General features: G+C 37.1%; 3 protein-coding genes across 4 annotated transcripts; 2 read left to right on the top strand and 1 right to left on the bottom strand.

Moving 5' to 3' along the window:
• LOC120417824 (NADH dehydrogenase [ubiquinone] 1 beta subcomplex subunit 7) lies at positions 1–10,438 on the top strand. Its single transcript, XM_039580038.2, has 4 exons — positions 1–25; positions 89–284; positions 491–659; positions 10,239–10,438. The coding sequence occupies exons 2-4, from the start codon at positions 173–175 to the stop codon at positions 10,333–10,335; spliced, it is 378 nt and encodes a 125-aa protein (XP_039435972.1). The 5' UTR covers positions 1–25; positions 89–172; the 3' UTR covers positions 10,336–10,438.
• Positions 10,276–11,277, bottom strand: LOC120417822 (protein PBDC1). 2 transcript variants are annotated; one of them, XM_039580036.2, is made up of 2 exons: positions 11,157–11,277; positions 10,276–11,101 (listed from the first exon to the last, which is right to left on the bottom strand). In XM_039580036.2, exon 2 carries the CDS (start codon positions 11,069–11,071, stop codon positions 10,616–10,618), a length of 456 nt encoding a protein of 151 aa, XP_039435970.1. In that variant the 5' UTR covers positions 11,072–11,101; positions 11,157–11,277; the 3' UTR covers positions 10,276–10,615. The 2 variants fall into 2 exon arrangements, with proteins under 2 accessions (XP_039435970.1, XP_039435971.1); XM_039580037.2 differs by having other exon boundaries at positions 10,276–11,093; positions 11,157–11,264.
• Positions 11,278–17,403: 6,126 nt separating this feature from the next.
• On the top strand, positions 17,404–26,853 carry LOC120417810 (vacuolar protein sorting-associated protein 8 homolog). The gene is made up of 4 exons (XM_039580009.2): positions 17,404–17,467; positions 17,542–17,699; positions 17,763–19,255; positions 24,198–26,853. The coding sequence occupies exons 2-4, from the start codon at positions 17,595–17,597 to the stop codon at positions 26,359–26,361; spliced, it is 3,762 nt and encodes a 1,253-aa protein (XP_039435943.1). The 5' UTR covers positions 17,404–17,467; positions 17,542–17,594; the 3' UTR covers positions 26,362–26,853.
• The last annotated feature ends 1,024 nt before the right edge of the window (positions 26,854–27,877 follow it).

A 27,877-nucleotide genomic window follows, 5' to 3' on the forward strand; every position in this document is an offset into this window, starting at 1 on the left:
GCGGGAGGAATCGCTGCAGTTTTTGGTGTGAGCATTTTCGTCTGCTTCAAATCTCTTAAATTTATCTAAATTCCAATTCCGCTTTCAGCATTTGCCTGGAGAAACATCCCAGGTTGAGGGTCGAGCATTACCACTAGCCGCGGTCACCAGCCGAAGCAACGCGCCAACAACCATGGGCAACTGGGTTTCGCGGTACGTCACCAACCCGGACGGAACTCCGGTGCCGCTCACGCAACCTTCGTTCGATCCGAACTTTGGCTTTGCTCACGCCCGCAAGGAACGAGGTAAGTTGGCTCCGTTGGCTCATCCCGGTGGTGGTCGCTTCTTCGGTTTGGTGTAGATTTACCTGCCTAGTTCGGAAATGTTTACGTTGAAAATTACATAACAAAAAAGGTTAGACATCGTAACCGAGCCACCAGCGCCGAACTGTCAAACCAAATCAAAACAAACTGTTTGTTAAAAATGAATCGTCTTTTTTTTCTCGTTCCAGTGATGATTGCCACCGAGGAGGAAATGGAAGCGGCCAAGGTGCCGCTGGCCGATCGGGACTACTGTGCCCACAAGCTGATCGCGTACCGTGCCTGCCGGGCGGACGTGTGGCCATGGGCGTACAAATGTGCCCACGAAAAGCACGATTACCTCAACTGCGAATACGAGGAGTGAGTATTATTTCGTTGTTGTTTAGGTTTAATTCTTCCATTGGTTTTTTGAATTTAAAAAAAAACATTGTTTGAATTTTGTATCCTTCCATTTTCGGAAAAATAATAATAATAATAATAATAATAGGAATAGGAAAACATCTAATTGTTTTATATACTGTTAAAATTAAAGTTATGATTGATGCCTACTTAAAAGCAAACCAGAAAAAGAATTTGCACCAATTTTTGAGTTTTAAATTAAAAGTGCTTTAAAAAAAACTTCCCTAAACAGGCTAATTTTCGTAATCAAATATTATTTTGCAGATAGAGAGAGGCCTTCAACAAGCGTTGAAAAAAAATCCTTTTTGTAGATAAATAATAATTTAAAAATTTCGTGAACCAATCAAAATGAAGCAGGTTAATATTAGAATGGCGAGATTTCATTTACCACTCACCGTTAAAAAAAAAAAAACAGCCTGAAAAATCCACTCTATTATTTTTTTATGATCTGCGTTCAGAATTTAGTCGACTTTAAACACTTTAAATTTGATCAAATTCAGTATATTCAGACATTTGCATGTGTAAAGGTTAGGGTGGTCCAAATCCGGACTTTTTTGGGGCTACCCCCTGAAATCAAAGATTGACCCATCACTAGGCTAAATTCTAAATTTGAGCTCATTCTGACCACGGGAACCCCTCCCTCCAATCGCTTAAAGTTTGTATGGGAAAAATCGTCAAAATGTATGGAGAAAAGCAACTGTTTTACCTGTGGAAGGCACCATAATTATCCGATTCTTACCATTTCTCAAATGTAGAACCTTTATTAAATTTAGAACAACTTTCCCGAAGACACTATATTTTTAGGATTTTTTCCCGCGAAGTTATTAGCGCCCAAAACTGGAGATGGAGCCACACGTTGCCGTCGTTTCAGGGCTACTTGCAAAGATGGTTTCCGATGTTGATATATATCACACATTTATTTTATATTTATATACTTGTGTTGATAGAAATCACAGCTTTTATAAAATGTAAAATTGCAAGATATTGAATTTTTTATTTGAATCTCAATATTCTTGTTCGTAAAATCTGTTAGGAACAGGTTTAAATCTGTTTGATAATGGGGAGGAATAGTTAGTTTTTTTTTTGTAAGTTTTCCTAGGTTGTTTAATAATTACAGACTCCAGTTATGTGTAAGCCAGTTGAGTAATGCTATCAGAATCTCTGATTTCAATTGAAGTGGTATACTAGGGGCAGGGGGGGCAGAATGGCCCGCCTAAGTAAAATGCGCCAAAAACCATGGAAAAACATGAAAACTTATGAATTCAGTGTAGTAGGCTTATGCTTTGGAATGTTCCCTTCAATGTTGTATACTTGGTTGATGAAATTTTTTAGCTTAAAACTATTTTTGAGCCAATTAAAAAAAAAAGGTTTTTTCGACTACTTTTCCAGGGTGCGGGGCAGAATGGGCCACCTTAAAAAAAAAGCCATTTCGTCTAATACAATGTTGAAGGGAGATAAGAAATGACTTAAGGTACCTTTCTAACATAGTTTCCATGAAGTTAGACAACTTTAATAAAAATAGTCACTTACCAAAACAAACATTTTTGAAAATAGTTTTAACATGTTGAAATAAGTCACTATTTTTACAAATAAGCATCAAAATAACTACAAAATCAACTAATGTTGCATTAAACGTTATTTGTGAACCTACCAGGAGTGAAATAATCCATTTAATCCAAATTTCATAACTTTTGATTGTTTTTATAAGGCAGGATAAGGGTGGTCCATTCTGCCCCCAAGTGGATTTTAATTTAACACTTCCACCACCAAGCCTCTAAATGATTTCAAGGCTCCGTTGTTGTTTGTATACCTTGGTAGTAACATCTAGTATCGTTATAAGCGTTGAGCAAACTTTTTCAAACAATCCAACTTTTTAGAAAGCTTATTTAAAAACCTCGAAATAAACAACATTTGCGTGGTTTTTCCAATAAATTTACATTTTTGCTCATAATTCGAAAAATACAATGAATTCAAACGTCGTTTTCGGTATGGTGAAGTTATTTTACGTCCTTTATAAGACACTTGCCTTACAATTGGTTTAAATCCATTCTAAAGCCCAAAACCAAGGGTGGCCCATTCTGCCCCCCCTGGTCCATTCTGCCCCCCCCCCCTGCCCCTAACCATTCTGAATTGTCAAAAAATCCATAGAGTCTCGATCAATCAATAATGAAATGATATCGGACAAAATTCGTTAATCTGTTGAACTAACGGTTTTCGGATTATGGTTGTATCGACCATTGTTGCGAATCGAGGATCTACTGGAGTTTTGACGATCAAATGGAGCCTAAAATTTAAAGGGACACATGGGTTTTGTGAACAGGAGTTAATCTCTTTAACTCAAATGACAGTTTACATAAGATATGATAGGGATATACTCTTGTTTGCAGAGCTTCTGTGCCCTAATGAAATGGAAGGCACGAAATAGTCGTCTTAACAACGAGTGTTCAACTTGTAAAATATGAACGTTTCATTAATGTTTATTGTTTTTGGAAGCAGCCAGACAGGTTTAAATAACTAGGTAAAGAAATGTTTGGCTTTGTAATTAAAATTTCGGGGATTTGAGATTCAAGTTACTTTCAGACAGTTTAGTTGAGGTTGATTCAAGTTAGTTAGTTTTCCCAGAAAAAAGGCCTCAAGATTTATGTTCCCTTGACAAGTTAGTTTTTATCTTTCATTTTCCAGTAAATTCATTTGATCTCCTTTAAATTTGAAATACATTATAGGTTCCCTTTGTATAAATCTCAAATTAGTTTTTGATTGAATCATAATTTCAGATTTCCTTTATTCAGTTTTAAAGTTAGATTAACGTAACTGCTCAAGTCATCCAAGTTCTTACTACTCACACCTACACTAATTTTCTTTCACCTTCCCCCTCCCGATCCCCTATATCTTCCGGTGGTGTTCATTTTGTATGCAATACTAGTTCGGCCACTACCCTTTTTTCCACAAGAAACCGGACTTGGACTGACTTGAGGCCGCGTCCCCCACCTTGCTCCGTAAAACGAAAACGAAAACGAAACGAAACGAAGTTATTAGCGCCCAAAACTGACCCTTTTTGCGCGGCCAGCTGTAAGGGGCTACCTAACAACGATGTTTATTTCCAATTCGTACACGCACGTGCTCTCTCTCAGGTTCAAACTCTCTCACGAGCTTGCTCGCCTGCCTGCCTGCCTGTTTACCTACAAGCGCGCGCTGTTTCTCTGCTTGGACTTTTGTCGTCGTCGTCGTTTTCGTTTGCTATCCGCTGCGCTGCGTTTCTGGCATGTTTATTATAATTTTCAACTAAAATAGCAGGATTGTTTTGAGATATATTTAGCATATAAATTCTTAAATTATGTCAAAAATAAAAAAAAAACTGCGCTGAAAAAAATAGTTTAAAGAAAAGACAGCTTAGGCTCAATTAAAAAATTACAGCAAATGTCATGAGAACAGGGTTTGTTTGTTTTTCCAAGCATTACACGCAGTTTTTCGTATATGCTAAAGAAACATGATAATGATTCAATTATTTTAAAAAAATCTTCAGGTAATATAAATGTTGTTCCTTTAGGTAGTTTGCTTTAACAAAAATATACTTTGTACAAATCAAGGCAATTTTACAATTATTGCTGCAAAGTTTCATTCATACTCTCTAAAATTCCCTGGGCTTTGTCATAATGAGTGTCATAGGTTTGATGCTTGTTTGGCAAAGAGTATGATTTGATTCGATGTGGAAATAAAATCGAAGTGTTCAGTATATTGCTGAAGCTTCCATTTTTACACATGGACACCACTTCATGCTGCGAGAACCCACTTTGGCGTAGTCTCAGGGCTTAATCGATGGCCGGTAAGCTGTCATCGAGACAAGGAGGTTCTCTGATAGTGGAAATATCACATTTGTACAATGAACCGCTACATATGTGATTTTTCCCTATCTTAATGTGGGTGTCAGGTTAGGACGCGGGTTTAAAAAAAATAGTTTTTGTTGAATTTAGGATTTTAACTATAAATATCAACTTTTTATACTTTGCCTTTAGTTATTTAGGGACAAAATTAGTAACAGTGAATTTATTAATTCTATCAGAATCGGTGATTTTCATTCAAGTAGCATAAAAACCATTATGATTTGTCAAAATTTCCATAGAGTCTCGATCAATCAATATTGAAATGATATCGGAATAAATTCGTTGGTCTGTTGAACTAACGGTTGTCGGATTATGATTGTATCGACCATTGTTGCGAATCGAGGATCTACTGGAATTCTGACGATCAAATGGTCGTCTCTTTTTCAATTAGCGACTTGTAAAATATGAACTGTTAATCTACTTTTTGTTGTTTATAAAAGAAGTCAGACAGGTTTTAAAAGAAACGTTTTTTGTCGGGGATTTGAGATAAGAGTAGCTTTCGGATATGTTACTTTAAATCTTGTATTCAATTCAAGTTAGGTAGTTATCCGCAAATGAATATTTGGACTTATATGAATAATTGAACATTTTGGACTCATAAATAACACACAACTGTGCATTTATTCTAGAGTCAGATCCATACAGCGTCAGTGTTTATTTGGTCGAAGTGTACTAATTCATTGGCAGATCTGATTCTAGTTGTAATGTACGACAAGACTACTGACGGACGTGACAGGACGAGGGCCCAGTTTAGAGGTTTCGACATCAACGATGTGCGGCTGGATCACCCTCCCAAAAAAAAAAAAAAAAAAAAAAAAAAAAGTTTCATTCATACTCTCTAAAATTATTTTTTTATTCTTTCTGGAAATTTCTTTCTGTGTTCCTAGACCACCTGCGACAAATATTGCAACTGTTTATCATTTTTTTTTCAGTTTACCTGTAAATTTTTCGATTCAGCAAACATCTCTTTCTGCACAATCGTTAACTACCATCTTGCAGTTGCGGCCTTCCTTTAAGATACTCATTTGTATTCAGTTTAAAAAAAAATCTAAAGAAAATTCCTTCCTTTTTTATCTAAAAAAACTGCATGGTATTTGTTGACGCACCGCGTTAGCGTACTCCATTTCTGAGATGATCGATGAGGTAAGGGAAAGAGTTTTGTAAAAAGAAGAAGGAAATGTCAAATGGTCAAAGCAGAGGAGATGTATAGAGATAGAAGAAGTGCCTCATCAAGTGCAATTTGTTGTCCGCAGGGATTATTTGATCTTTTTGTAAGTAAATAATTTATCAACATCAATAACAGATCGGCCGCCAATGTAGGTTTCATAATTTTGTATCAATTAGGAACATATCTACTACGGAGGCAGCGGCGATTGATGTTGTGCGGGTTTTAGAGGTGTAGATAGAAACTGTTAATGTGAGTATTTAATCGAGATTTGCATTGTAAAACTAAGCCTAATAATAAAAATAACTATTACAGTTTTAAGCTGCAAGAATAAATGCTGCTCTAAAAATCATTTCGCCTACTGGTCCGAACAGTATTTCTTGTAACAAAAGCAGATAAATTAAAATCCAAAACGTTTGCAATTAGGTTTGGATCAGAACAGATGACGATTCATGGATGAACTAATTCATCAAATTTGTATTCTCTCTCACACGGTCTTATAATATGATATCTTTTGTTGATCACATATTACATTAAATTTTATATCTTAAAACAAACCTGGTATTTTAGTTCAACATTATAATAAACATGTCAAGAACGCAGCGAAGTGGATCCCAGTCACGACGTTCTAGCAGGATTCTAGCAGAGTTCTTACAGCGCTGGATATTCTTACAGCATTCTAGCAGAAACGTTCTACCGTTCTAGCAGGATTCTGGCAGAACCAGCTCTGCTAGAATATTTCGTGACTGGGATAGCAAACGAAAACGACGACAAAAGTCCAAGCAGAGAAACAGCGCGCGCTTGTTGGTAAACAGGCAGGCAGGCAGGCGAGCCAGCTCGTGAGAGAGTTTGAACCTGAGAGAGAGCACGTGCGTGTACGAATTGGAAATAAACATCGTTTTTAGGTAGCCCCTTACAGCTGGCCGCGCAAAAAGGGTCAGTTTTGGGCGCTAATAACTTCGCGGGAAAAAATCCTAAAAATATAGTGTCTTCGGGAAAGTTGTTCTAAATTTAATAAAGGTTCTACATTTGAGAAATGATAAGAATCGGATAATTATGGCGCCTTCCACAGGTAAAAAAGTAAAACAGTTGCTTTTCTTCATACATTTTGACGATTTTTCCGATACAAACTTTAAGCGATTGGAGGGAGGGGTTCCCGTGGTCAGAATGAGCTCAAATTTGGAATTTAGCCTAGTGATGGGTCAATCTTTGATATCAGGGGGTAGCCCCAAAAAAGTCCGGATTTGAACCACCCTAGTAAAGGTATTTTTTTTTAAATACAAATATTTAAAAAATTGTGAAGGTTTACTTTTAAATTGTCAAAATATCGGGAATTTGTTATATTTTGTTTGTTTTAAGGTACGAGAAAAGTTGGGAATCCCAAGCATATTTATTTGAAAATTATTTAAGTCTTGAATAATTTTATACCTCTAAGTACAATTTTCAAATGATTAAACAAAAATATTCTAGAGTTTTTTTTTAATAGGTCCCATAAACATATGAAATACAATAGCTTATAGGACCTTTAAAAAAACTCTAGAACTGTCAAGAGAACATTTAAAAAAATTAAAATTTTAATCGATGGATCAACTATGGTCCCCTCCGAATGAGCTGTCAAGTTGGACCATTTCTATCAAAAAAGGCCGTGAAGTTTTTTTTTTAATTTTTAAAAATCAATTTTAAATATTTTAAGGTCGCACAAAGGGTCATTGCACTCAGAAAATTAAGTTTTATCGTTGTAAACAGTAATATCACAATTTTAAGCTTGATTTTAGGACCAAATTTTGGCAGCTGTCCATACAAAAATAGTTAGTACGTGAATATTCGAAAATCTGTATACTTCTAAGAAATTTTCTGATCGTTTTGGTGTCTTCGGCAAAGTTGTAGCTATTTGAGAAATAATGCCGATTTTTTAATTGACTTTTTTTTTACAAAAATAAACATTTTTCGAAATCAATAATTTTTTTTTTTTGTTTGTTTTGCCATAGAATGGACAATCATTTTGCAGCCGAGTTGATTTCTTAAAAATATTGTGTTTTTTTTTTTACATTTTTTTACTGTAGGGATTATGGGTTGCTGGATCACGAATCATTTTTTGAAAATGCTGTGTTTTCTGGAAAGATAGAAATTTTAGTCGACATTTTTTTGACTTCAGTTTTTCTGTAATTCTGTAATTTCGGAATACATTCGTCCGGCTTCAGCTGAAGATTCATGCTGTCCCATGTTGCATGTTCGAGTGTAGACCTACGGAAAACCTTGCCGCGAGGAGAGGTGAGTGAACCTGTACACGAGCCACCTACGACATAATTCCTCGGGCGGCCCAGGTCAACTCGAAGTTACCCCAGGCACCCCCAGTGCAGGACACATTGGGGGTAGAAAGCGGATAGAATAAGCAAAACATCAAAGCAGAGCGCGAGCCATACTTTTAAAGTGGTTTGTATCTGCAAAGGAATTTGTATTAACAAAAGGGTCAGAAATAAAAAGGCGATACTAATTAATACTTCCCTGCGACCTTGGAGGTCTCTCGGTTGGACATATAGCCGTGGCCACCAAGCTTGGTAGCAATCCTGACAGTCAGGGTGGTATTGATCACAGCTGATGTTAATTTGTCCTGCAGCTGTGTAGCAAGTCAGATGCTCGCTCATTCGGTTTGAAACGAAAAGAACAAAAGAGAACACAAGAAAACATTAGATTCTGATAGTGAGTTTTACACAGATATAAAGTGTAATATAATATTAAATATATTTATAATAATATTTTCACTTCACGATTATTTATTGACACTTTATTTAGTTAGCTTTCACTATCACTTTCACTATTTCTTCGGGTCGTCTAATTTTCGTCGTGCTTCCGTACTTGAAGAATTCCGCATAACTAATCATTGCTGGTTAGAAGTTTCATGTCGAACATGTTACAAACTAACACAACAGTGACACAGAAACAGAACTTCACAAGCACGGACATTTTTACACGACCTCCCAGTGAATTAATACCGAGCTTTAACTATTTTTTGTACAACTATTACCTAAAATGTCCAAAGCAGCTCAGTAAAACTCACTGGGAGCGTTCCACAATTTAGCCCCATCCGGGGGGAGCTTATCCCTTTGTACCCTCGTGTTTGTTTCCTTTGATCAGTAGTCTAGGTAGTCCAAGAATGTTCAGCACAAGTTTGAATCGAAAGCAATTGCTTCAACAGCTGAACGGATCAAACTATTGCTTCCCTTGCTGAACTAACTATGCTACTGTTACTAAGGAAACAAAAGGATAAAACATCATGATTTGATGTTCTAACAGGTACGTTCAACTAGCCAGCTGCGAGACCCATCAGCCCGGCCGGGAACCAGTCCATATCTGTCGAGTACAGCATACGGTGTGGTTCACAAAATATCAAATACAGTGAACACAACACTAAGGCTATACATATGGACTGGCGGGATGGAAGCACGTGGACACCTCCCCCCATTTTTTTTTGACTTCAGTTTTTGATGTAAAATTAAATTTGCAATCGAAAAGTACTTACAGATTTTTCGATACAATAACAATCTTTTTAAAGAAATATTTTAAATTTTCAGAATAGTGTTTATGATTGTCCATCAGTAATTTTCTTGAAAGGTTGAGAAAATTTTAAATAAAATTTCCAGAGTGAAATTGAAGCTTGGACTTCTGGTTGTAGAAATACAGCAAATAAAAGAAAAGAAACTGGAAAATTTAAATTTATTTTATCAGCGTTTTATTTTTTAGCACCAATATCTCAGAAACTGTTCCTCTGTAATTACTTTTAGCTTTAAGAAAAATGTAATTACCTAACCAGGTCCCAGTACCGAACAGGACCTAATAAAAATAATTTGATGAAAATAAATCTCAGAAACTAACAGCCCTATTTTCAATGTTAATAAATGAAACATTTGTGAAATTTTCTGATCAGCTCTAAAAAAATATTTTTAAAATTTTGGAATCAACTCTAACATTTCCAAGGGGTGTAATATTACATATTTGACCTTTTTTAAAATGTTAGTCTTGATTCCATAATTAAAAATCTTTTAAAAAAGCCGCGTTTTAAAAAGTATTTTTAGTTATTTATTTAGAAATTTTATTTGTTGATTAATATTGACTTTTTGAAAAACAGTTTTTGATTTGAAATCATTCTTTAAGTAAGTAATGCCTATTATTTGATTTCTGGAAATGTCGGAAATTTGAGAATGGGATTTGATTGGTCACCCTTTATAAGCATTAAGCGTCGTCGATTAAGCCATTCTGGATTGTGCCTTTTGATTTTAGGCCTTTCAAAAATTTGCCTTGCCTAGAAAACTGTAACTTTTTTACTTGTAAAAAAAACCTGAAAAAATTAACTTTTTGATTGGGGAGAGGGGGTTCTGGAATTCCTCAAAAAAATGTCACGTGGTTTATGGATGGTCCCTCAACTATGATAAAGATTAGGAAAACAGTTAATTTTTGAATCAGATTAGCATATAAACAATATTTCTTATTTTTCAGTTACATCTACCGGATGAAGGAGTACGAGCGCGAGAAGCGACTGCTGCTGAGAAAACAGAGAATCGAAAAGAAGCAGGGTTCGGAGCTGCACGCCTAAAACCGGGAGGACACTATCACCTCTTCTGCCAGCGCCCGAAGAAGCCCTTCCCACTTTCAAACACGTTAATATTCTTCTAGTAGCAAGCAAAATGATACAAAAACAAATACTACGCAATTTATGATTTTAAACGCGGTTATCCATCATAAATCTGCCCGGTTGAAATCGGTTTTCTAGGATTAATCTGCCCGCTGTTTCGCTATGACCCCGGGGCGGTCATCATATCCGAAGGCCAACCAGCAAAAGACGCAAACATTTTTTTTACAAATTAATCCCGTCTCTATTCCTCCTTTTTGCTGCGCCCGCGAAACTTCCCCCGAAGCACGTCGTTGCAGCCCTCCCGGTTCCGGGCCACTTCTATCGCCCAAAATTGAATCCTCACCACCAGGATGGCATTGTCCGGTTGGAATTCCTCGGTTGCGTCGGCCCGCAGCAGCGTCCCGTAGCTAAAGTCCTCCAGCCGGTTGAACTTTTCGACGTACGCGCGCCATTTGGCCTTTCCGTCGCCACTTTTAAGGTCGGCCTCCTTCACCACCGAAACGTCCAGGTCGGGGAAATTCCGGCGGAACTCTTCGTAAATTTCGTTATCGTACGGGGTGAGGTGGAGCTGGCGCGGATCGACGCTGCACAGCAGGTTGAAGTGAATTTCGGCGTGCTCGACCGCTTTCATGGCCCAAAGTTCCTCCACCATGCCATCGTTGACAAACTCGTCCGCGGGTCGGCTCAGCACGTCCATTGTGGTCGGTTATGAGAGTGTTCTGTGGAACTGATGTAAAATAGCTTGAAATTGTTGGAATATCACCGTAATTTCACTAAAATACCGAATTATTTTTATAATTTTTGAGCCACCTCGTTGTCGTCGGCGAATGCACGCGATTTTTTAATGTCTGAAGATTTGTTTTGATCTGTCAGAACGAGGTGAAAGGAAAATCGGAGGAAAAAAATCAAACGGGGGACAGCACATCAGAGTCGAGCAGTTTAAAGAGTTTAATAGATTAGTCGAGTAGTTTTAAACTTTTTTTTTCAAACATATTTTTTACTGTTTTGCTTTCAAATATAAATTTTGAAATCAAAAATAATTTTGACGAGTCGTTTCATCATGCGAAGTTTAAAAATGAAAAATGTAATAGTTTTTGAACTTTTTGAAATAGTTTTGTCAGGTTATAAATTTTAAATTTTGTTCTCTTTAACTAAGAATTTTAAAATTCTTGAAAATAAAATGAAAATTAAATAATTTAAATAAATTATGATAAATATAGGAAAAATAACAAAAAAAAACTTACTCTTTCAAGCAGTTTTTGCCATTAACTATGACAAATTTGCATACTTTAAAAACAACGAATTGAAAAAAAAAATAGAAAAATACATTTTGATACATTTTAGTTTGACTCTGTCAAACCAACTGGGAACAAACAGCGGGTTGTAATGAAAAAAGCATAACAAAATTAAACAAACAAACCACTGAATTCTTTTTTAAAAGTTTTTGTACCGCCTCCTATCCCGTTCAAAAATTTAGGGGCTGAAAAATATAGCAAAATAGCAAAATTTTCATTTAAAAAAATAATTGGGCGCTATTTAAATCTTTTCAACTAAAAAAATATGTATAAACTGAAAAAGATTAAATCCTTTTAAGTATAAAATAAAAAAAGGAACTCAAAGTGTGAACTAAAAAAATAATAGAAAATTAAAAGAAAAAAAATATAAAGCAAAAAATATCCAAAAAACTAAATTGGGTCCTAAAATTAAGCTTAAATTTGTGATATTATTGTTCACAACCTCGTTCACAACGATAAAGCTTATTTTTCTGAGTGCAATGACCCTTTGAACGATCACAAAGCATTTAAAATAGATTTTTAATTCAATTTTTAAAAATTAACTTCACGGCCCTTCTTGACAGAAAAGGTCCTACTTGACAGCTCGTTCCAAGGGGACCATAGTTAATCCATCGAAAAAATGTTGTCTTGTCAATAATTTTTTTAGCATTAAAATTAAAAAAAGTGATCAGAAATGGTTTTAATCATGAGCAATTCTCTACCAAAACCGGAAATGGATTTTATTTGTATTTTTTGATTTGGCTCAAACTTTGTGGGGGCCATCCCTGTGACCAAATAAGCTATTTTGTGTCATTGGTTCACCCATACAAGTCTCCATACAATTTTGGTTGCTGTCCATACAAAAATGGTATGTAAATATTCAAACAGCTGTAACTTTTGAGTGAATTTTTTGATCAATTTGGTGTCTTCGGCAAAGTGATCAGTAGTGCGGTGCCTGTGTGGACGCGCAGTCCTGTTTTTTCGTGTTATTTACCGTCTCTTTTGTGTCGCTGTTCGAGTGCATGAGGTGATTGGTCATTATTCTGTAATTCTGTAATTTCGGAATACATTCGTCCGGCTTCAGCTGAAGATTCATGCTGTCCCATGTTGCATGTTCGAGTGTAGACCTACGGAAAACCTTGCCGCGAGGAGAGGTGAGTGAACCAGTACACGAGCCACCTACGACATAATTCCTCGGGCGGCCCAGGTCAACTCGAAGTTACCCCAGGCACCCCCAGTGCAGGACACATTGGGGGTAGAAAGCGGATAGAATTTTCAGTGAATACAATAATTATGACAATACAGGTTCATATAATCCTTATTCCTCGATCTTACCTTTTGACACTATCAAACCTAGCAATATTACTATTGCATCTTACCATTCCCTTTTGATAGTGTCAACTTCAAACCTTCATCCATTGTGCAATTAACACATAATTTCCGCTATATTCTTCATGCGGAATCGTCGTCTACTTTCTTCGCCTTATTATCACTGAACCACGGCGCGATATTGTTCTCACATTTTTTTGAGCTTCAACGACCGATTGTTATTCACGCACTTATAAAAATACTTGTTCTGTTTCGCGGCTTTGTGAAAAATACACATGTGTTGGCTTATACAATGACTTTTTCGGTCATCGTATGCTCGCAAGGTACATGAAAGAGAAAAAGAGAAAAAATGGGATAAGTACAATGTAAAATAAAATCGAACATTGAATAACAGACTAACACAGAAAGAAAGAATAAAGAAACCTTATTTTGCAACTAGACAGAACTACCTACTTGTAACGAAAAGTTTACAAGAAAACAACTGAAGTTGTGAAATATGGGACAAAACAAACAAACTTGAATAGTTAACATATATAATAAAACAGATTGAACGTACCTTTAATCATATTAATAACAGTTATGCCCAAATTTCTTACCAAAAATTTTATCAGCAGTTATATTTCTACAATAATGTATTGCAATTCCAAGTTTGAGTAGTTAAAGGTGGTGAGGTAAGGGACAAGTTATAGCAATAGTAGATGGATAGATTTTACTAAATTTTATCTTAAAATAAAAGGAAAAATCTAGCTTGTTTTTTGAAAATAGCCAATGCACCAATTGCAAACATACAGCATTTCACGTTCACACCGTATGGAGTAAGTGTGATAAACTATATGTCCACATTCGGCGCATCACCTTTTTCAAAATACAGGAAATGATAGAAGAAAGGCTCCATTGTGTAGAGCGGAAGGCTTCTGAAACACTTAGAACTCAGACCAGGCATCCTCTGAAATAAGAGAGAAAGACAAATATTAAAATTGTGGTATTATCACTAAATCCTATCATCCTTTCACCCCCCAAGACATGGTCTATCCTTCGTGCCTTCGTGTCTTAGGTGATGGCGAATTCTACCTTCTTCAATGATCTTCGGACCACCTCCAACTAGAATTCACAACAGGACCACCCTCGGCTCCAGTTTACAACATGACAGCGACGAGAACACAGCCGAATGGGAGTTGACAGTATCAAATGCATGCTATACCCTTTGCTTTGCTGGATACTTACTAATAGCAAAGGGCGAGAGTCCTGCGACTCTCAGCAATCATGAATACTGCCCATTTGCCACAGAGGTGATTGGTCATTATAATTAAATAATGGCATCAGTAGTGCGGTGCCTGTGTGGACGCGCAGTCCTGTTTTTTCGTGTTATTTTCCGTCTCTTTTGTGTCGCTGTTCGAGTGCATGAGGTGATTGGTCATTATAATTAAATAATAGCATCATTAGTGTGGTGCTTTTCGGGACGCGCAGTTCTGTTTTTTTTTTACCTTCTTCTTTTTTTTCATTGTTTTTTTTTCATCGCGTTCGTTGGCCGATGAGTTTTTTTTATGTTGATCTGTTTTTATAGTTTTTTTTTACAAAAACGTACCTATTTTTTTGAGACTAGCAAGTCGTATTGCTGGATTAAGTCCTTTCTATATCATCGATGATTGGAAGGCACGCCGTCGAATATTTTTTAAGGCTTATGATATAAAATCATTTCAATAAATGAAGCCCTTCCTACATCACCGTTGATCGGAAGGCACGCCGACGGAGAATTTCTGGAGAATCGCGGTCGAATTAATACTATATTTAAATCCCTAGATAGCTATCTTTCCGCAGCCGGCTGCCTAAGATTTTTAAAATTTCAACCGATAAACAAATTGCTTATGGTCGCATCACCTACCACAGTGAATCCTGACCTCATACCCATCTTACTAACCCCTCAAAACTCATGTGATACTTTGTCGGTGACGCAGCTGATTTAGCGGTCCCATCACTCAAGTATCGGCTAACATTCCCATCCACTTCCCCGTGTCTTACCTCTGGTCGTGAATTTTTGAAAAAATAGTGATTTTTGGAAAAAATTTCAAATTTCATGCAAAAACAAATTTGAAATCAATTTTTAATGCAAAATTGAATTTGCAATCGAAAACTACTTTACAATTTTTTTGATAAAGGGCTTCGTTTTCAAGATATAGCCACCGAAAGTTTGATTTTAGCAAAATATTTGCAGTTTTTCGATTTTTAAAAATAGTGACCATGAGCGACCATTTCTAAAAATATTTTTTTTTGTATAGTTCAGAAAATTTGCTATAAAATTGTCTAAGAGACATTGAAGATTGGACCTCGGGTTGCTGAGATACAGCCGCTTTAAGAAAAAGAAACACGAAAATTGAAGTTTTCTAAGTCTCACCAAAACAACCCACCATTTTCTAATGTCGATATCTCAGCAACTAATGGTCCGATTTTCAATGTTAAAACATGAAACATTCGTGAAATTTTCCGATCTTTTCGAAAAAAATATTTTGAAAAAAATTAAATCAAGACTAACATTTTAAAAGGGCCAAACATTGAATATTACCCCCAAATATTTTTTTCGGAGAGATCGGAAAATTTCACGAATGTTTCATGTATTAACATTGAAAATCGGATCATTAGTTGCTGAGATATCGACATTAGAAAATGGTGGGTTGTTTTGGTGAGACTTAGAAAACTTCAATTTTCGTGTTTCTTTTTCTTAAAGCGGCTGTATCTCAGCAACCCGAGGTCCAATCTTCAATGTCTCTTAGACAATTTTATAGCAAATTTTCTGAACTATACAAAAAAAATATTTTTAGAAATGGTCGCTCATGGTCACTATTTTTAAAAATCAAAAAACTGCAAATATTTTGCTAAAATCAAACTTTCGGTGGCTACACTGAAAACCCAACCATGGTAGTTGCTACCATACTGTAGGGTACCGACGTATTTTTGCTAAAAACAATCCGTGCTTGAATTGACTGACTAACGTAGTCAGTTTTACTATGTCGAGAGCGGAATGGTAATTTTAACCCTCCAATACCGAGAGAATGATTATTAATTTTGTAATTGCTACCATGCAATTTTGTGGAAGTATGGCACATTTGACCATATTTGCGTTTACTTTTACTAAAAAGCCATAGTTAATTTAATAAACAGCATTTTTAGCAAATGTTCTTAAAATTACCATGGTCGGGCTTTCAGTGTATATCTTGAAAACGAAGCCCTTTATCAAAAAAATTATAAAGTAGTTTTCGATTGCAAATTCAATTTTGCATTAAAAAATAACTTCAAATTTGTTTTTGCATGAAATTTGGATTTTTTCCAAAAATCACTATTTTTTCAAAAATTCATAACTTGGCGGCAGATTTTTTGACCATGTTTCTCTATAGCTCAAAAGTTGCGGATTTTAGTCCCCTAAAACATATAAAAAAATCTCGAAAATCAAAAAATACGTACTTTGGGAAATTGATTTTTTGTTTAAAAAAAAAGTTGATAAAAAAATCTGCAAATTTTTTTTTCCGTGTATCTATTTTTTTCTCAATTCTGGAGCAACATTTGAAAAGGGCGCATAAGCATTTTGACAGCTAGAACAATTTTGCAAATTCCGAGAAAATAGGTAACTATTTAACAAAACCCGCAGCGTTAAAAGGTAGCTGGGAAGGCCAGCTATTGTTTAACACATCGAGTTTTGTCAAAAAGTTACCTGTTGGCTTGGAATTTGCAAAATAGTTCCAGAAACCAAAATGCTTATCCGCCCTTTTCTCGTGTTACTCCAGAATTGTCCTCAACAATACCTACAACTTTGCCGAAGACACCAAATTGATCAAAAAATTCACTCAATAGTTACAGCTGTTTGAATATTTACATACCATTTTTGTATGGACAGCAGCCAAAATTGTATGGAGACTTGTATGGGTGAACCAATGACACAAAATAGCTTATTTGGTCATAGGAAAGGCCCCCACAAAGTTTGAATCAAATAAAAAAATACAAAAAATAAAAATGGTCGAAATCGGCCGATTTCGTAGAGAGTTGCTCTCATGTCTTTTTATTGTTGTACATAAAAATTTACATAGGGCTTTAGTACCCAATTCACAGTATTTTTTTACTTTTTTTTATTTCTGTTATAAATATTTATTTAAGTTAAATAAAGCAGGGATCAGCCTTGGGATCAGCTCATATTTATTTGAAAGCATGTTTTAGATATTTGTTAACATATCAAATAGGTCCTCTACGGATCGATCGCCCCAGGTAACGGTAATTTTGTAATTTACGCATTATCGCACTTTTCTTTATTTGGATTTGAGAATTTTAAACTTTTTGGTATTTTTAAATTTAATAATGTATTTTTTTTTTTAAATCTTTCAGTGTCAACAGCGAGAAACGTCAACGTCTGTCAGAATGTCAGGGGAAAAAAGTTATCGCGAAAAGTAGGACGATAACTACAACATCACAGTCAGAGGAGAGAAAAAAAGATTATCACGATACGTGTAAGCTAAGTGACGAGTACAAATTCGTAAATTTCAGTGCAAATTACACCCTTAATTCTTAATTGGAAAACCAGCCGGGAGGCCGTGGCATGGCATTCTGGTGAACGAGCAAACGGCGACGACGACGATGATGAACAACCTGAAAGCTCCGTCGCTGCACTCGCTGCTCGATTCGGACCATGGTTCCGCCGAAAGTTTGCTCGCGGAATCGCTCCAGCTGGACATTGAGGAGGTAGTGCAACTGTTTACGCGTTTACGGCTGCTGGATTCTTGACGATTTTGTTCTGATTTACAGCTGGACGATGAAGAGTACTCGATTCCGACGGTGGACCACCTGCCGACGCTGGAGAGCGTCCTGAGCGAGATCGACAGCGATCTGGACAGCGCGTCGGCGCTGGGGCGTTGTGCGGTTGATGGTTCCGGGCGGACGCCAACGCCGTCGCTGGGTGGAGACGATTACATGCGACTGGAGTCGATTCTGCGGCATGTGGTTCTGCAGGGCGTTACGGCACAGGTCACGTCGGCGGTGGACCGGGTAGACGCCGGGTTGGCCACTTCTTGTACGGTGTCGCAGATGTTGGCGGTCGGGACGTCACATGGGCATATTTTGGCGTTTGACTGCACGCAGACGTTGAAGTGGTGCAATCAGGACGGGATTTCGCAGGGAGCGGTCTCGGCGTTGTCTTTTAATGAGGACAATACGCGGTTGTTGGCGGGTTTTGCTCGGGGGAACATTTTGATGATTGACACGCTGACCGGAGACGTGATACGGACGCTGAACGATGTCATTACGCCGAATACGGGAGTGTTGCATTTGAAGTGGACGAATAGACCGGCGTTGGCACTTTGTTCGGACTCGGGGGGTTCGGTGTGGAGTTTGAGCTTCACGCGGAGGTTGGGAATCCGGGGCTGTGACTCGCGGTGTCTTTTTAGTGGTGCTCGCGGCGAGGTTTGCACGATCGAGCCGCTCATGCTGGGTGACGAGGAACATCCGTTGAAGAACTACACGCTGGTTGCGTTGGCCACGTTGAGCAAGTTCTTTGTGGTCATGATCCGTCCACGGTTGAAGGTGATTAAATTCCATCCGATGGCCGGCTACCCGGACTGTTTGCCGCTGCTGGCGTGGCAGATGGTGCTGATCCAGGCGGCCGATTCTTCCCGTACGGTTGATCCGGTGTTGGCCGCGGCTCGCGGTGCAGATTTGTACTTCCATCAGATCAGCTACTGCAGCGGTCGGATTTCCCTGATCTTCCTGCGGCACATCCAGCTGGGGTACAATTTGCTGGCACTGCACTGGCTTGGACCGAAAACGATCGCTTGTCTCGACACGCTGGAAGTGCTGCATTTGTCCGACGTTCGGACCAACAAAGAGATGGAGTCGATCGATTTGTCCAACGTGGGCCTGATGTACAACTCGGCGCAGTTCAAGGGTCTTGCGACCGGTAGTAACGTATCGCCTGCGCTCGCCCTGGCCGGTGCCTCGGCCTGTTACAACACGGTCGTCTCGCAGGGCAATCAACTGTATCTGCTTGCGGGCAAAAGTCTTCACGGGGTGAGCGCACGGGCTTGGAGCGATCGCATTTCCTACCTGACGTCGATGCAGCGCTGGGACGAAGCGATTGAACTCGCCGTGGAGGGTTACCGGGCCGCGGCCGGCAGACACCGACGGCTGGTGGCCGCCAAGGAGCGAATATTGCGCATGTTTGACGAGTATTTGAATGCCACGAAAAAGACCCCCGAAGCGTGCCTGGAAGCGATCGTGGCCTGTTTGATCGAGATTAATGAAAAGTAAGTATGAAGAAATCTTACGTGGAGATCTATTGCACTCGATCGTCATTTTTTGACTCACGATCGAGATTTCTCGATAGTAAGAAGAATTTACAATCGAAAATTGTAATATGTAGCATGTTTTTGATTTGTTGCTGGTAAAATTTTTATTTAAAGTTTTTGTCCCTAATAAAGGTCGAGTGGGGAGGGGCTACAAAAACCATTTATTTTTAATAAATTTCAAGCAAAATTTTCAACATTTAGAAGCAAAAAGTATCACAAAATGCTTTCTATTATTACAGTTATGCAACTGCAAAAAATTGGCAAAATATCAATAAATCTATGAAAGTATTTTTTCCTAAGCTTTTATGTCTTTTTTCCGATCTGTGGCTACAACATCAATCAATCAACCAACAAAATTCAAAAATTTGCAATCTTAAGGTGTTCTATATTTGATTTAAAATACCATAATAAACATTATGACATGTGTTGAACATAATTGACAGCCAATTGCTCATTTTTTTTTCAAAGAAAATTTCAACTTTCGGTAATGGTTATTTTTTTGTCCACTGATATTTTGGGATTTTTTTGAAGCGGGGGGGGGGGGGGGGGGTCAGGCCTTATTTAAACAAAAAAAGTAACAAAAGTAAAAAAAAAAAAATATCAAGAAAATAAATAAAAAAAAGTATAAATAATTAAAAAAATTAAAAATAATCAAAATAAAACATAAAAAAATAAAAATTTGTTTTTATAAAATAGAACATTTTAAAATTTCAAAAGTTTTCATATTAAAAAAATAAAAATACAAAATTTTAAAAATCTAAAAGGCTTTAAAAAGTCCAGACGAATATGATTTTTTTCGAAAATGAATGCATTATATTCATATTATTACACTCGTACGGTGGATTTGCAGTCATTATTTATCAAAAACAATTAAATTTGACGAAAAAAAAAAATTAAGCAAAAAAAAACTTTTTGCAATTCCGTCGTGAAACTTCTTACTTTTCCTGTCATTCTTGAGCGACGAAATAGCCTACTTTTCTGTACCAAAAATAACAGAATCGAATAGCAATACTTTTCAAAATAAATGCAGAAAAGTTCTATTTTTCAGCACTGAAAAGGATGCTGAAAAGTTAAACTTTTCAGCACTTGTTTCGAAAAGTAACACTTTTCAACATTTTTTTATTTAAACGATTTAGTGACAAAATACATGAAAATTTGACTTAAAATTTCACTCAATGGGTGTTTCTCGGAATTGCAAAAAATGTTGTATGGAACTCGTTGCAAACCTTGATTTTTTCAGCACTCGTCGTATTTATCCAACTCGGTGAACCTCGTTGGATAAATGTACGACTCATGCTGAAAAAATCCTCTTTTTGCAACTTGTTGCATAAACTACTATTTTGCGGTACTCGATAATTAACTAAAATTCTAGTAATTTTTGAGTAATCCCTAAAAAACGATTTTAAACGAAGAGGAATGCATTTTAAATTTATTTCAGCTGATGGCGCTTAAGTTTCCATTGAGATTTTGAGATTAAAAAAAAAATATTTATATTTTTTTGCTCTCTGATTTTTCGAGAACAAAAACTTTGAAAAATATTTGCAACTTGTTTGCAACAGCCTAAAATAAAAAAAGAAATAAAAAAAATCAAACACATAAAAATTCAGATAAAAAAAATTAAATTTGAAAATTGAAAAAAATAAAGAATTTAAAATAGGCCATTCCAAACATATTTCAAAGTTTATGTTTGCCCGAAAAATTAGAGAACAAACAAAAAAAATCAAAGAGCTGCAAAATTTTATTAAAAATAGAAAGTCCACCACTGAAAAAAAAAAAATAATCATATTTTCCATATTTTTGCTCGATTAAAAATATTTTGATTTTTTTGTGAAATTTAAATGTAAATTATACAGTACCTACCGAGAAAAGTTATTTACTAAAGACATTTTGAAAACTAATGATTGCAAAACAACTTTCATTCAAGTTGTCAGTTTTTTTCTTAAAATTTTATATATTTGTTTTATTATTTTTATTGTTGTTAATTTTTGTAATTTTTTAAATGCTTATATATGTATTTTTTTATTAATTTAATTCTTTGTTATTTTTAATTATTTTTTTTAATATTTCGATTTTTTTAAATACAAGGTGGCCACTCAAGTCGGGAAATCGGGAAAGTCGGGGAAAAGGTGGAAATTCGCCAAAATCCACAAAAAATCGGGAAAAAGTCGGGAATTTGTGATTTGATGATAATTGTGGCATATATTTGACTCAATTTTTTATGAATAAAAAGATTGTTATTTATTTTTGACTAAGTTTATCGAACAAATGATAACATAACATCTAACTTCAAATAACAACAAGGCCAGCGTATAGTTATGATTCTGATTCTGTTCCATTTTGCCAAATTGGTTGAATATTTAAAAATTGAATCCAACTTCAGTTTGGCATAATTTTTATTTGTGGTAATTTTTTTTAAATGTTCATTCAGTCATTTCTAATATTGTGTCAAAATATTTGATTCCCTTAAACCTTTGTGTGATAGACTATAGATAATGCTTCGTTTTCAGTTTTCGGAAAATTTTAATATCGAAAATAATACAAACGTTTTTTGTTCTGAATGAAAAATGGAAAAACTGTTTTACGCTTTAAAAATATTTCAGAATCTTGAAATTGTAAATAAAACTGGTAAAAAATTAAATCAAAATTTTTGACTTTCAGATATGGTCAGTATATTAATGAATTTACGAAAATATTGTTTTTCTGAAGTTTAACATCTTTTCCGTTTTGTTTGAGAGCACAACATTTGTAAAAAGTTTGGAAAGCCTTCACTTGATAAGAAATTTATTGATGAACGTTATACAATTTATTCTCAATTGATCGTAATAGATTTTTCATGCAGGCCAAGGGTGCATGATACTGATGATACTCGTCGGTTGACACACCTAGGCGAGGAACATCCCGGAAAGAGCCCAACTACATTCGTAGTGCTGTTTGGACAAAACAGCATGGCTCTGGTTCCTTGCAAGTGTCCTATTTTCTTACCTCCACGTTGGCTTGGTTTAGTCATCATGATGACAAGGTGTAACCTAGCTGGTGGCCTGTGGAAACGACTCGTAAACCTTTGACCAGCGAGGGTCAGAGTAGAGACGGCTAGAAGAAAGGGGCGCGTCAATGTGGGAAAGGGAAGTAATTTGTGATTGTAGACGGTATTGTTTTGATTCGCAGTATGTTGAGTCAACTGCTGTGGATGTACCTGAGCATCGCAGAACGGGGTTTCTCTTCTTTCCATTTCAGCTAACAGCTATCTTCTGTTTATTTTGTTTCACTGATTTTCTAAAACGGCTTCTGTTTACTTTCCTCCATTTGATTTCGATTTTACTTATTTGATTCTCTTTTCCACTCTATTTTACCAATTGATGCTGCTGTAACAAACTGTCTGCTTTCCCTTAATTTGGCAGCGATGTCAATTTTGTTTATCATGTGCCTTTTCTTTATTTATCTATTTGAATAATTTCTCATCTTCCCGGTAAATTGCCCTCAATACAATCTAAGCTATTTATTAACTATTGTTAATTTCTTTATCTACTTCATAAATTACTATCTTTCTTTTACTATTGATTCTTTACATAGTATATTTCCTTCACTGTCCATTGTTTTGAAACTTCACCTTTTTCTCAAGCAAGTGAGGTTCGAGCCCTTACTCAATTTATGGAATGATTAAAGGATTAACACAAATATTACTATTGTACTTTTGGTAAACTTTAATAACATGCTTAGGACCAAAAATTGTAACAAAACACCGCGACAAAAGAAAAAGCAACATATAAACACGACTCAACACTAGGAAAGGTTTCAGGAGAAAACAATACACAGTAAAATAACAATTAGTTTTGAATTCGAACTAAAAATAAAACAGTTTTTGCTTTAATGAAAGTTGATAGGCACACTATAGATGGTTAGGCGCTTATACTTACATCAAACCCTACGTAATGTACCACCCCCGGCCGAGTTAAAATGCGTAACCGGAAAAGAAGGTGTGCATGCCTGGCACGAACACTCAAAGCGTGTTCTAGCGTGCTGCTCGTACTGACTCAGAGCAAGGGTGAGATGTAGGTGTAAGGGCAGTGCGTGTTCGTCGGGAACCTAGTGCATAAGATCGGTCAAGGCCCGTTCTTACACTGAAAATTGCGAATTGCGAATTGCGAATTGATCGTAATAGATTTTTCATGTTTTTTTTTTCTAATGACGGGAAAAAAAATAAAAATTGGATTGGCTTGATTAAATTAATAAGAATTTGTCAGAGTTACAACAAATAACTCATTTCATTCATCATTTTCATTGCCAGTTAAAACGCAAATTCAAAAAAACTTTATGTTTGGTTATTTCAAAAATAAAAATTGAAATTATATATATTTTTCGGGTAAAAAAAAAAGTTCAAAATCTGATGATTTATGTTTTTACTCAAAACAATGCTTTTATTTTTGAAGAAAGGTTGAAAGTTTTAAGAATTTATTTTTGGAATTTTATTTTTTTTACTTAAACTGTTTGATTTTCTTTAGATATTTTGTCCTCTCATAATAAAGAGTTTTTAAAACGAAATCATTCTTCAGAAAAGCAATACTTATTTTTTGAGGTTCTGGAAAAGTCGGGAATAAGTCGGGAATTTGAAAATTGGATTTGAGTGGTCACCCTGTAAATAGTATTTTTTCAGGCTGCAGATGCGTTTGATTTTTTAATTATATAATCTATTTATTTTTTAAATATTCAATGTTTTTAGATTTTTATTGAATTTTTTAATACTTAAATTAAAAAAAACTCGATCTTTAGTCGCATTTTGTCGATGGCAAAATCTTATGATCAAAATCGAAATCTCGATCGTGATTCGAACAATTACGATCGAGTGCATAATGACCAAGTCGTTATTGTTTGATTTGAATGACTAATCTCTGCTTTCTTTTAGGAACCTGCTCTGGCAGGATCTGTACGATCGTCTTCCCACGCCGGACCACTACCTTTCCATCGTTGCGCATCACATCGAAAATGACGACCTGGACTCGATCGCGCCCTCGGTGGCGCAAGTCCTGTGCGATCATCTGTGGCGAAAGGGACATATCAACCGGTTGGAGAATCTGATCCTGAAGCTGGACTGGCAATGTCTCGATCTGCACCAGGTGCTGACGATTTGCCGCAAGGAGCGTCTGTACCGGGCCCAGATGTATCTCAACACGAAAGCCCTGGCGGATTACACGATCTCGCTGACGGATTTGATTCCGTTGATTCGCGACGGAAGTGATCCGCATTTGGGTAATTGCCTGTTGGTGTACATTTCGAGTTGCCTCGCGGGACGAGGTTATCCGACGGGGGAGATCGCTCCGGACATGATCGCAACGGTGAAGCACGAAGTTCTGCGTTGTTTGACCGTGGTCCATTCCAAGAGTGCTTCGGAGGGAGAGCTGCCGTATCCGTTTTTGAGGACGCTGCTCGAGTTTGACACGCGGGAAGCGTTGAACGTGATATCGCTGGCATTCCAGGAGAAGGAGTTCAACGGGGAGCTTGGACTGTCCCAGCGGCAGCGGATCATCAACATTCTGCTGGAGATTTTAACGCCGGAACACGCCAGTTGGTCCCAGATCGGTTGCTTGCTGAACTTTATCGCCCATCAGATTTCATCACGTCAATTGCCGGAAAACGACCTTCTGCTGGAACGCGTCGTCAGTTACCTAACCAGACAGAGCGCGGAAACAGAGACGGAAGGAATGTCCCGGCGGGAACACTCCGAACAGGAGCAAACCTGGCTCGAGTTGCTGCGCTCCAACTGCCTTAGTCACATTTCAAACGAAGAACTGCTGAAGATTTCACGCCAGAGCCGGTGCTACCGCGTTACGGAGTACATCCTGGAGCAGCTTGGCCGGTACGAGGAAATCTTCGATTGCTACCTGCTGGACGAGTTCCGTCATCTGGAACTGTTCAGCTACATCGCTCAGTACAGTGAAGACGATCGAAGGCAGGTGTTTCCGCTGTTGGTGCGGAACTTCAAGCGCATTCTGGACATCAACTGCGAGCAGACGACCCGCGTCGTAACGGAACAATTTATGCGACATCTGAACCAATTCCTTCAACTGCTGGACGACACCCCGGAGAAGCTGTTTCAATTCCTGCGTCAACTACTCAAACTCTCACTCCAACTCGAGACGCGCGACTGCGAACGCTACCTCCAACTCCTCTGTCAATTCCAACCCGAAGAGGTCATCGAATTTCTCAAATCCAACGACTCGTACCGGTTAGACTTTGCCGTCGCGACGATCAAAAGCGCCGGCATGAGCGCAGCCCTCATCTACCTGTACGAAAAGCAGGGCGACTTCCAATCAGCGTACGCCATTGCCGTCGAAGCCCTCAAGGAAGCCCCCGAAAGCACCGCCGAGCTGTGCGCCCTGCAAGTGTCCGGCCTATGCACCCGCGCCTCCTCCATCCTGTCCGAAGCCGAACGCGAAGAGCTCTGGTTCTCCCTCCTAAAAATCGTCCTCTCCCGCTCCGACCTCACCCAAATCACCAAAAACATCCTCCACTCGGCGAGCGAGTTCGTAGACCTGGCCAAACTGGTCCAGCTGGTGCTCACATCCGGCACCAAAACCGGCAACTTTGGCGACATCAAGCACGTCCTCATCGGCATGCTGTCCAACTCGGCCTACGAAACGGTCCTCCTCGAAACGACCTCCCGCGTCCTCGGCAAAGATCTCCACTCGGTGCTGTCCCGCGAGCGCCGTTTCGCCCGCCGCGGCCTCTGCGTCAAGTCGATCAAGTGCACCATCTGCCGGTCCAAGCTGTACACTGCCGCGAAAGATTCGATCGTCGTGTTCGGCAACTGTGGCCACGCTCTTCACAAGGACTGCGCGAGCCGATTCTGCACCATGCCCGCAGCCGATTCGCCGACCGAGGCGTCCGGATCGAAGCTGCGCTGCCCCCGTTGTGACACGGTCATCCACGAGCGGGAATCGGTGCGGACGGTCGAGTGTCGGTTGACAGCGACGTCACCGTCGTCGTTCCTTGGAAGTCGCACCACGGACGACGGAAGCGGCGATTCCAGTGCGTTGAAGGTGAGCGCTCCGCCGCGAATCGGGCTGTGATCGATTTGCCAACGGTTTCCTGTTTTGCCATCTGAATCCCGGGACCGGTGCTCGGGGTGAGTTTTGCTTTTACTCTTTAGGTTCTCTATTCCATACTCGTTACTTTGGCGCTTTAGACTTTTAGCAATTTGCTTTCTCTCGAGCAACGCCAAACATAATTGTATTATTATTCTTATTTATTATCAACTTCCCGCAAAAAAAAAAAAACTAACCGAAAAAAGAGCTACACAGTTTAGCCGACATTATGTATGACGAATAATATATAAATGTAGACCATGGAAATCTATGCAAAATATTTAGCAGTTATTATAATAATTAATTATTACATCAGAATAATAAATTAAGCAACACAACTCTACCATCTTTAGCCTAAGTGTACTAAACTGAATGAGCAAGGATTAAAAGAAAACATCGTTTCGTATAACAATGTTTGTGCATGAATAGACAAATAAATGTTTCGTCCTTAGACAAAAATGTTCACAAAAATTGTTAGACTTAGTAGAATTTTCATTGCGATGACAGCCCACAAGTCTTGCTTGAAAAACAAAAAACAAAAGATATCCCAAAAATGGACAAAAATACTAATTCAAATATTTAAAGATACAGTAGAATATCTAGGTCTAGTAGGACACGCCCTAAGCAAGCATTACGATCTACCATCGATTAAATTACTACTGACGATCGAGAAAATCTCGATTTGTATACGAAGCCTTTTTTTAATTCAAAGGCTTAAAAATTCTAAAATTTTAAGAATTCAAAACTTCAACACTCCGAAAATTAATTTAAAAAAACAAAAATGCATTTTTTTTTAAATTTCTTATAAGAATGCTAGATTTTTTTTGCATGTTTCTAAATTTCTAATTTTTTAAACTTTAATAAATGGGAGTTGCGTTAATTTTAATTTCAGATTTTTTATCTCAAATTACAAAACTAAGCATTGTTGATGTACGGTATTGAAATCGGAAGGAACGCGGTCAAGAAAAGTTGCAAAAAATCAAAATGCTTCTTTAAAAAAATATTAGATATAGAAAATTAAAGAGCTGAAAATAGATGAATTCAAAGAAATAAAAAAAAACTAAAATTGTTATAATTCAAAAAATCTTAAACTCTAAGATTCTAAAATTCCCGAATAAAATTTATTTTAAAAATCCTTACTTGAATCCTTAAATTCTTATATTGGTACAATTTATGTTGTAAATAATTTAATTTAATATTAAAAATGTTTAATGTAATGTCGCCTGAAAATCATACAGTTTTGGAATTTTCCTTGTTTTTAGAATTTTTTTAGGCATTTGATTCATTGTTTTATGAATTTGAGATTATAATGTTTTTTTGTTTTTTTTTTTAGTTTAATTGGAGCATTATTAAATATTGAAATTTTGATGATCTATACTTTCCAAATTTTGAATTTTCGTTTTTCTTTAATTTTAAGTTATGAGTTAATTGATTTCAGATTTTTTGAAAATCTGTTTTTTTTTAAACTTTGTAATTTTAAAATTTTTTGATTTTTAAATTT

Source organism: Culex pipiens, chromosome 3 (genome assembly GCF_016801865.2).
Source record: "Culex pipiens pallens isolate TS chromosome 3, TS_CPP_V2, whole genome shotgun sequence".
NCBI lineage: Eukaryota > Metazoa > Arthropoda > Insecta > Diptera > Culicidae > Culex > Culex pipiens.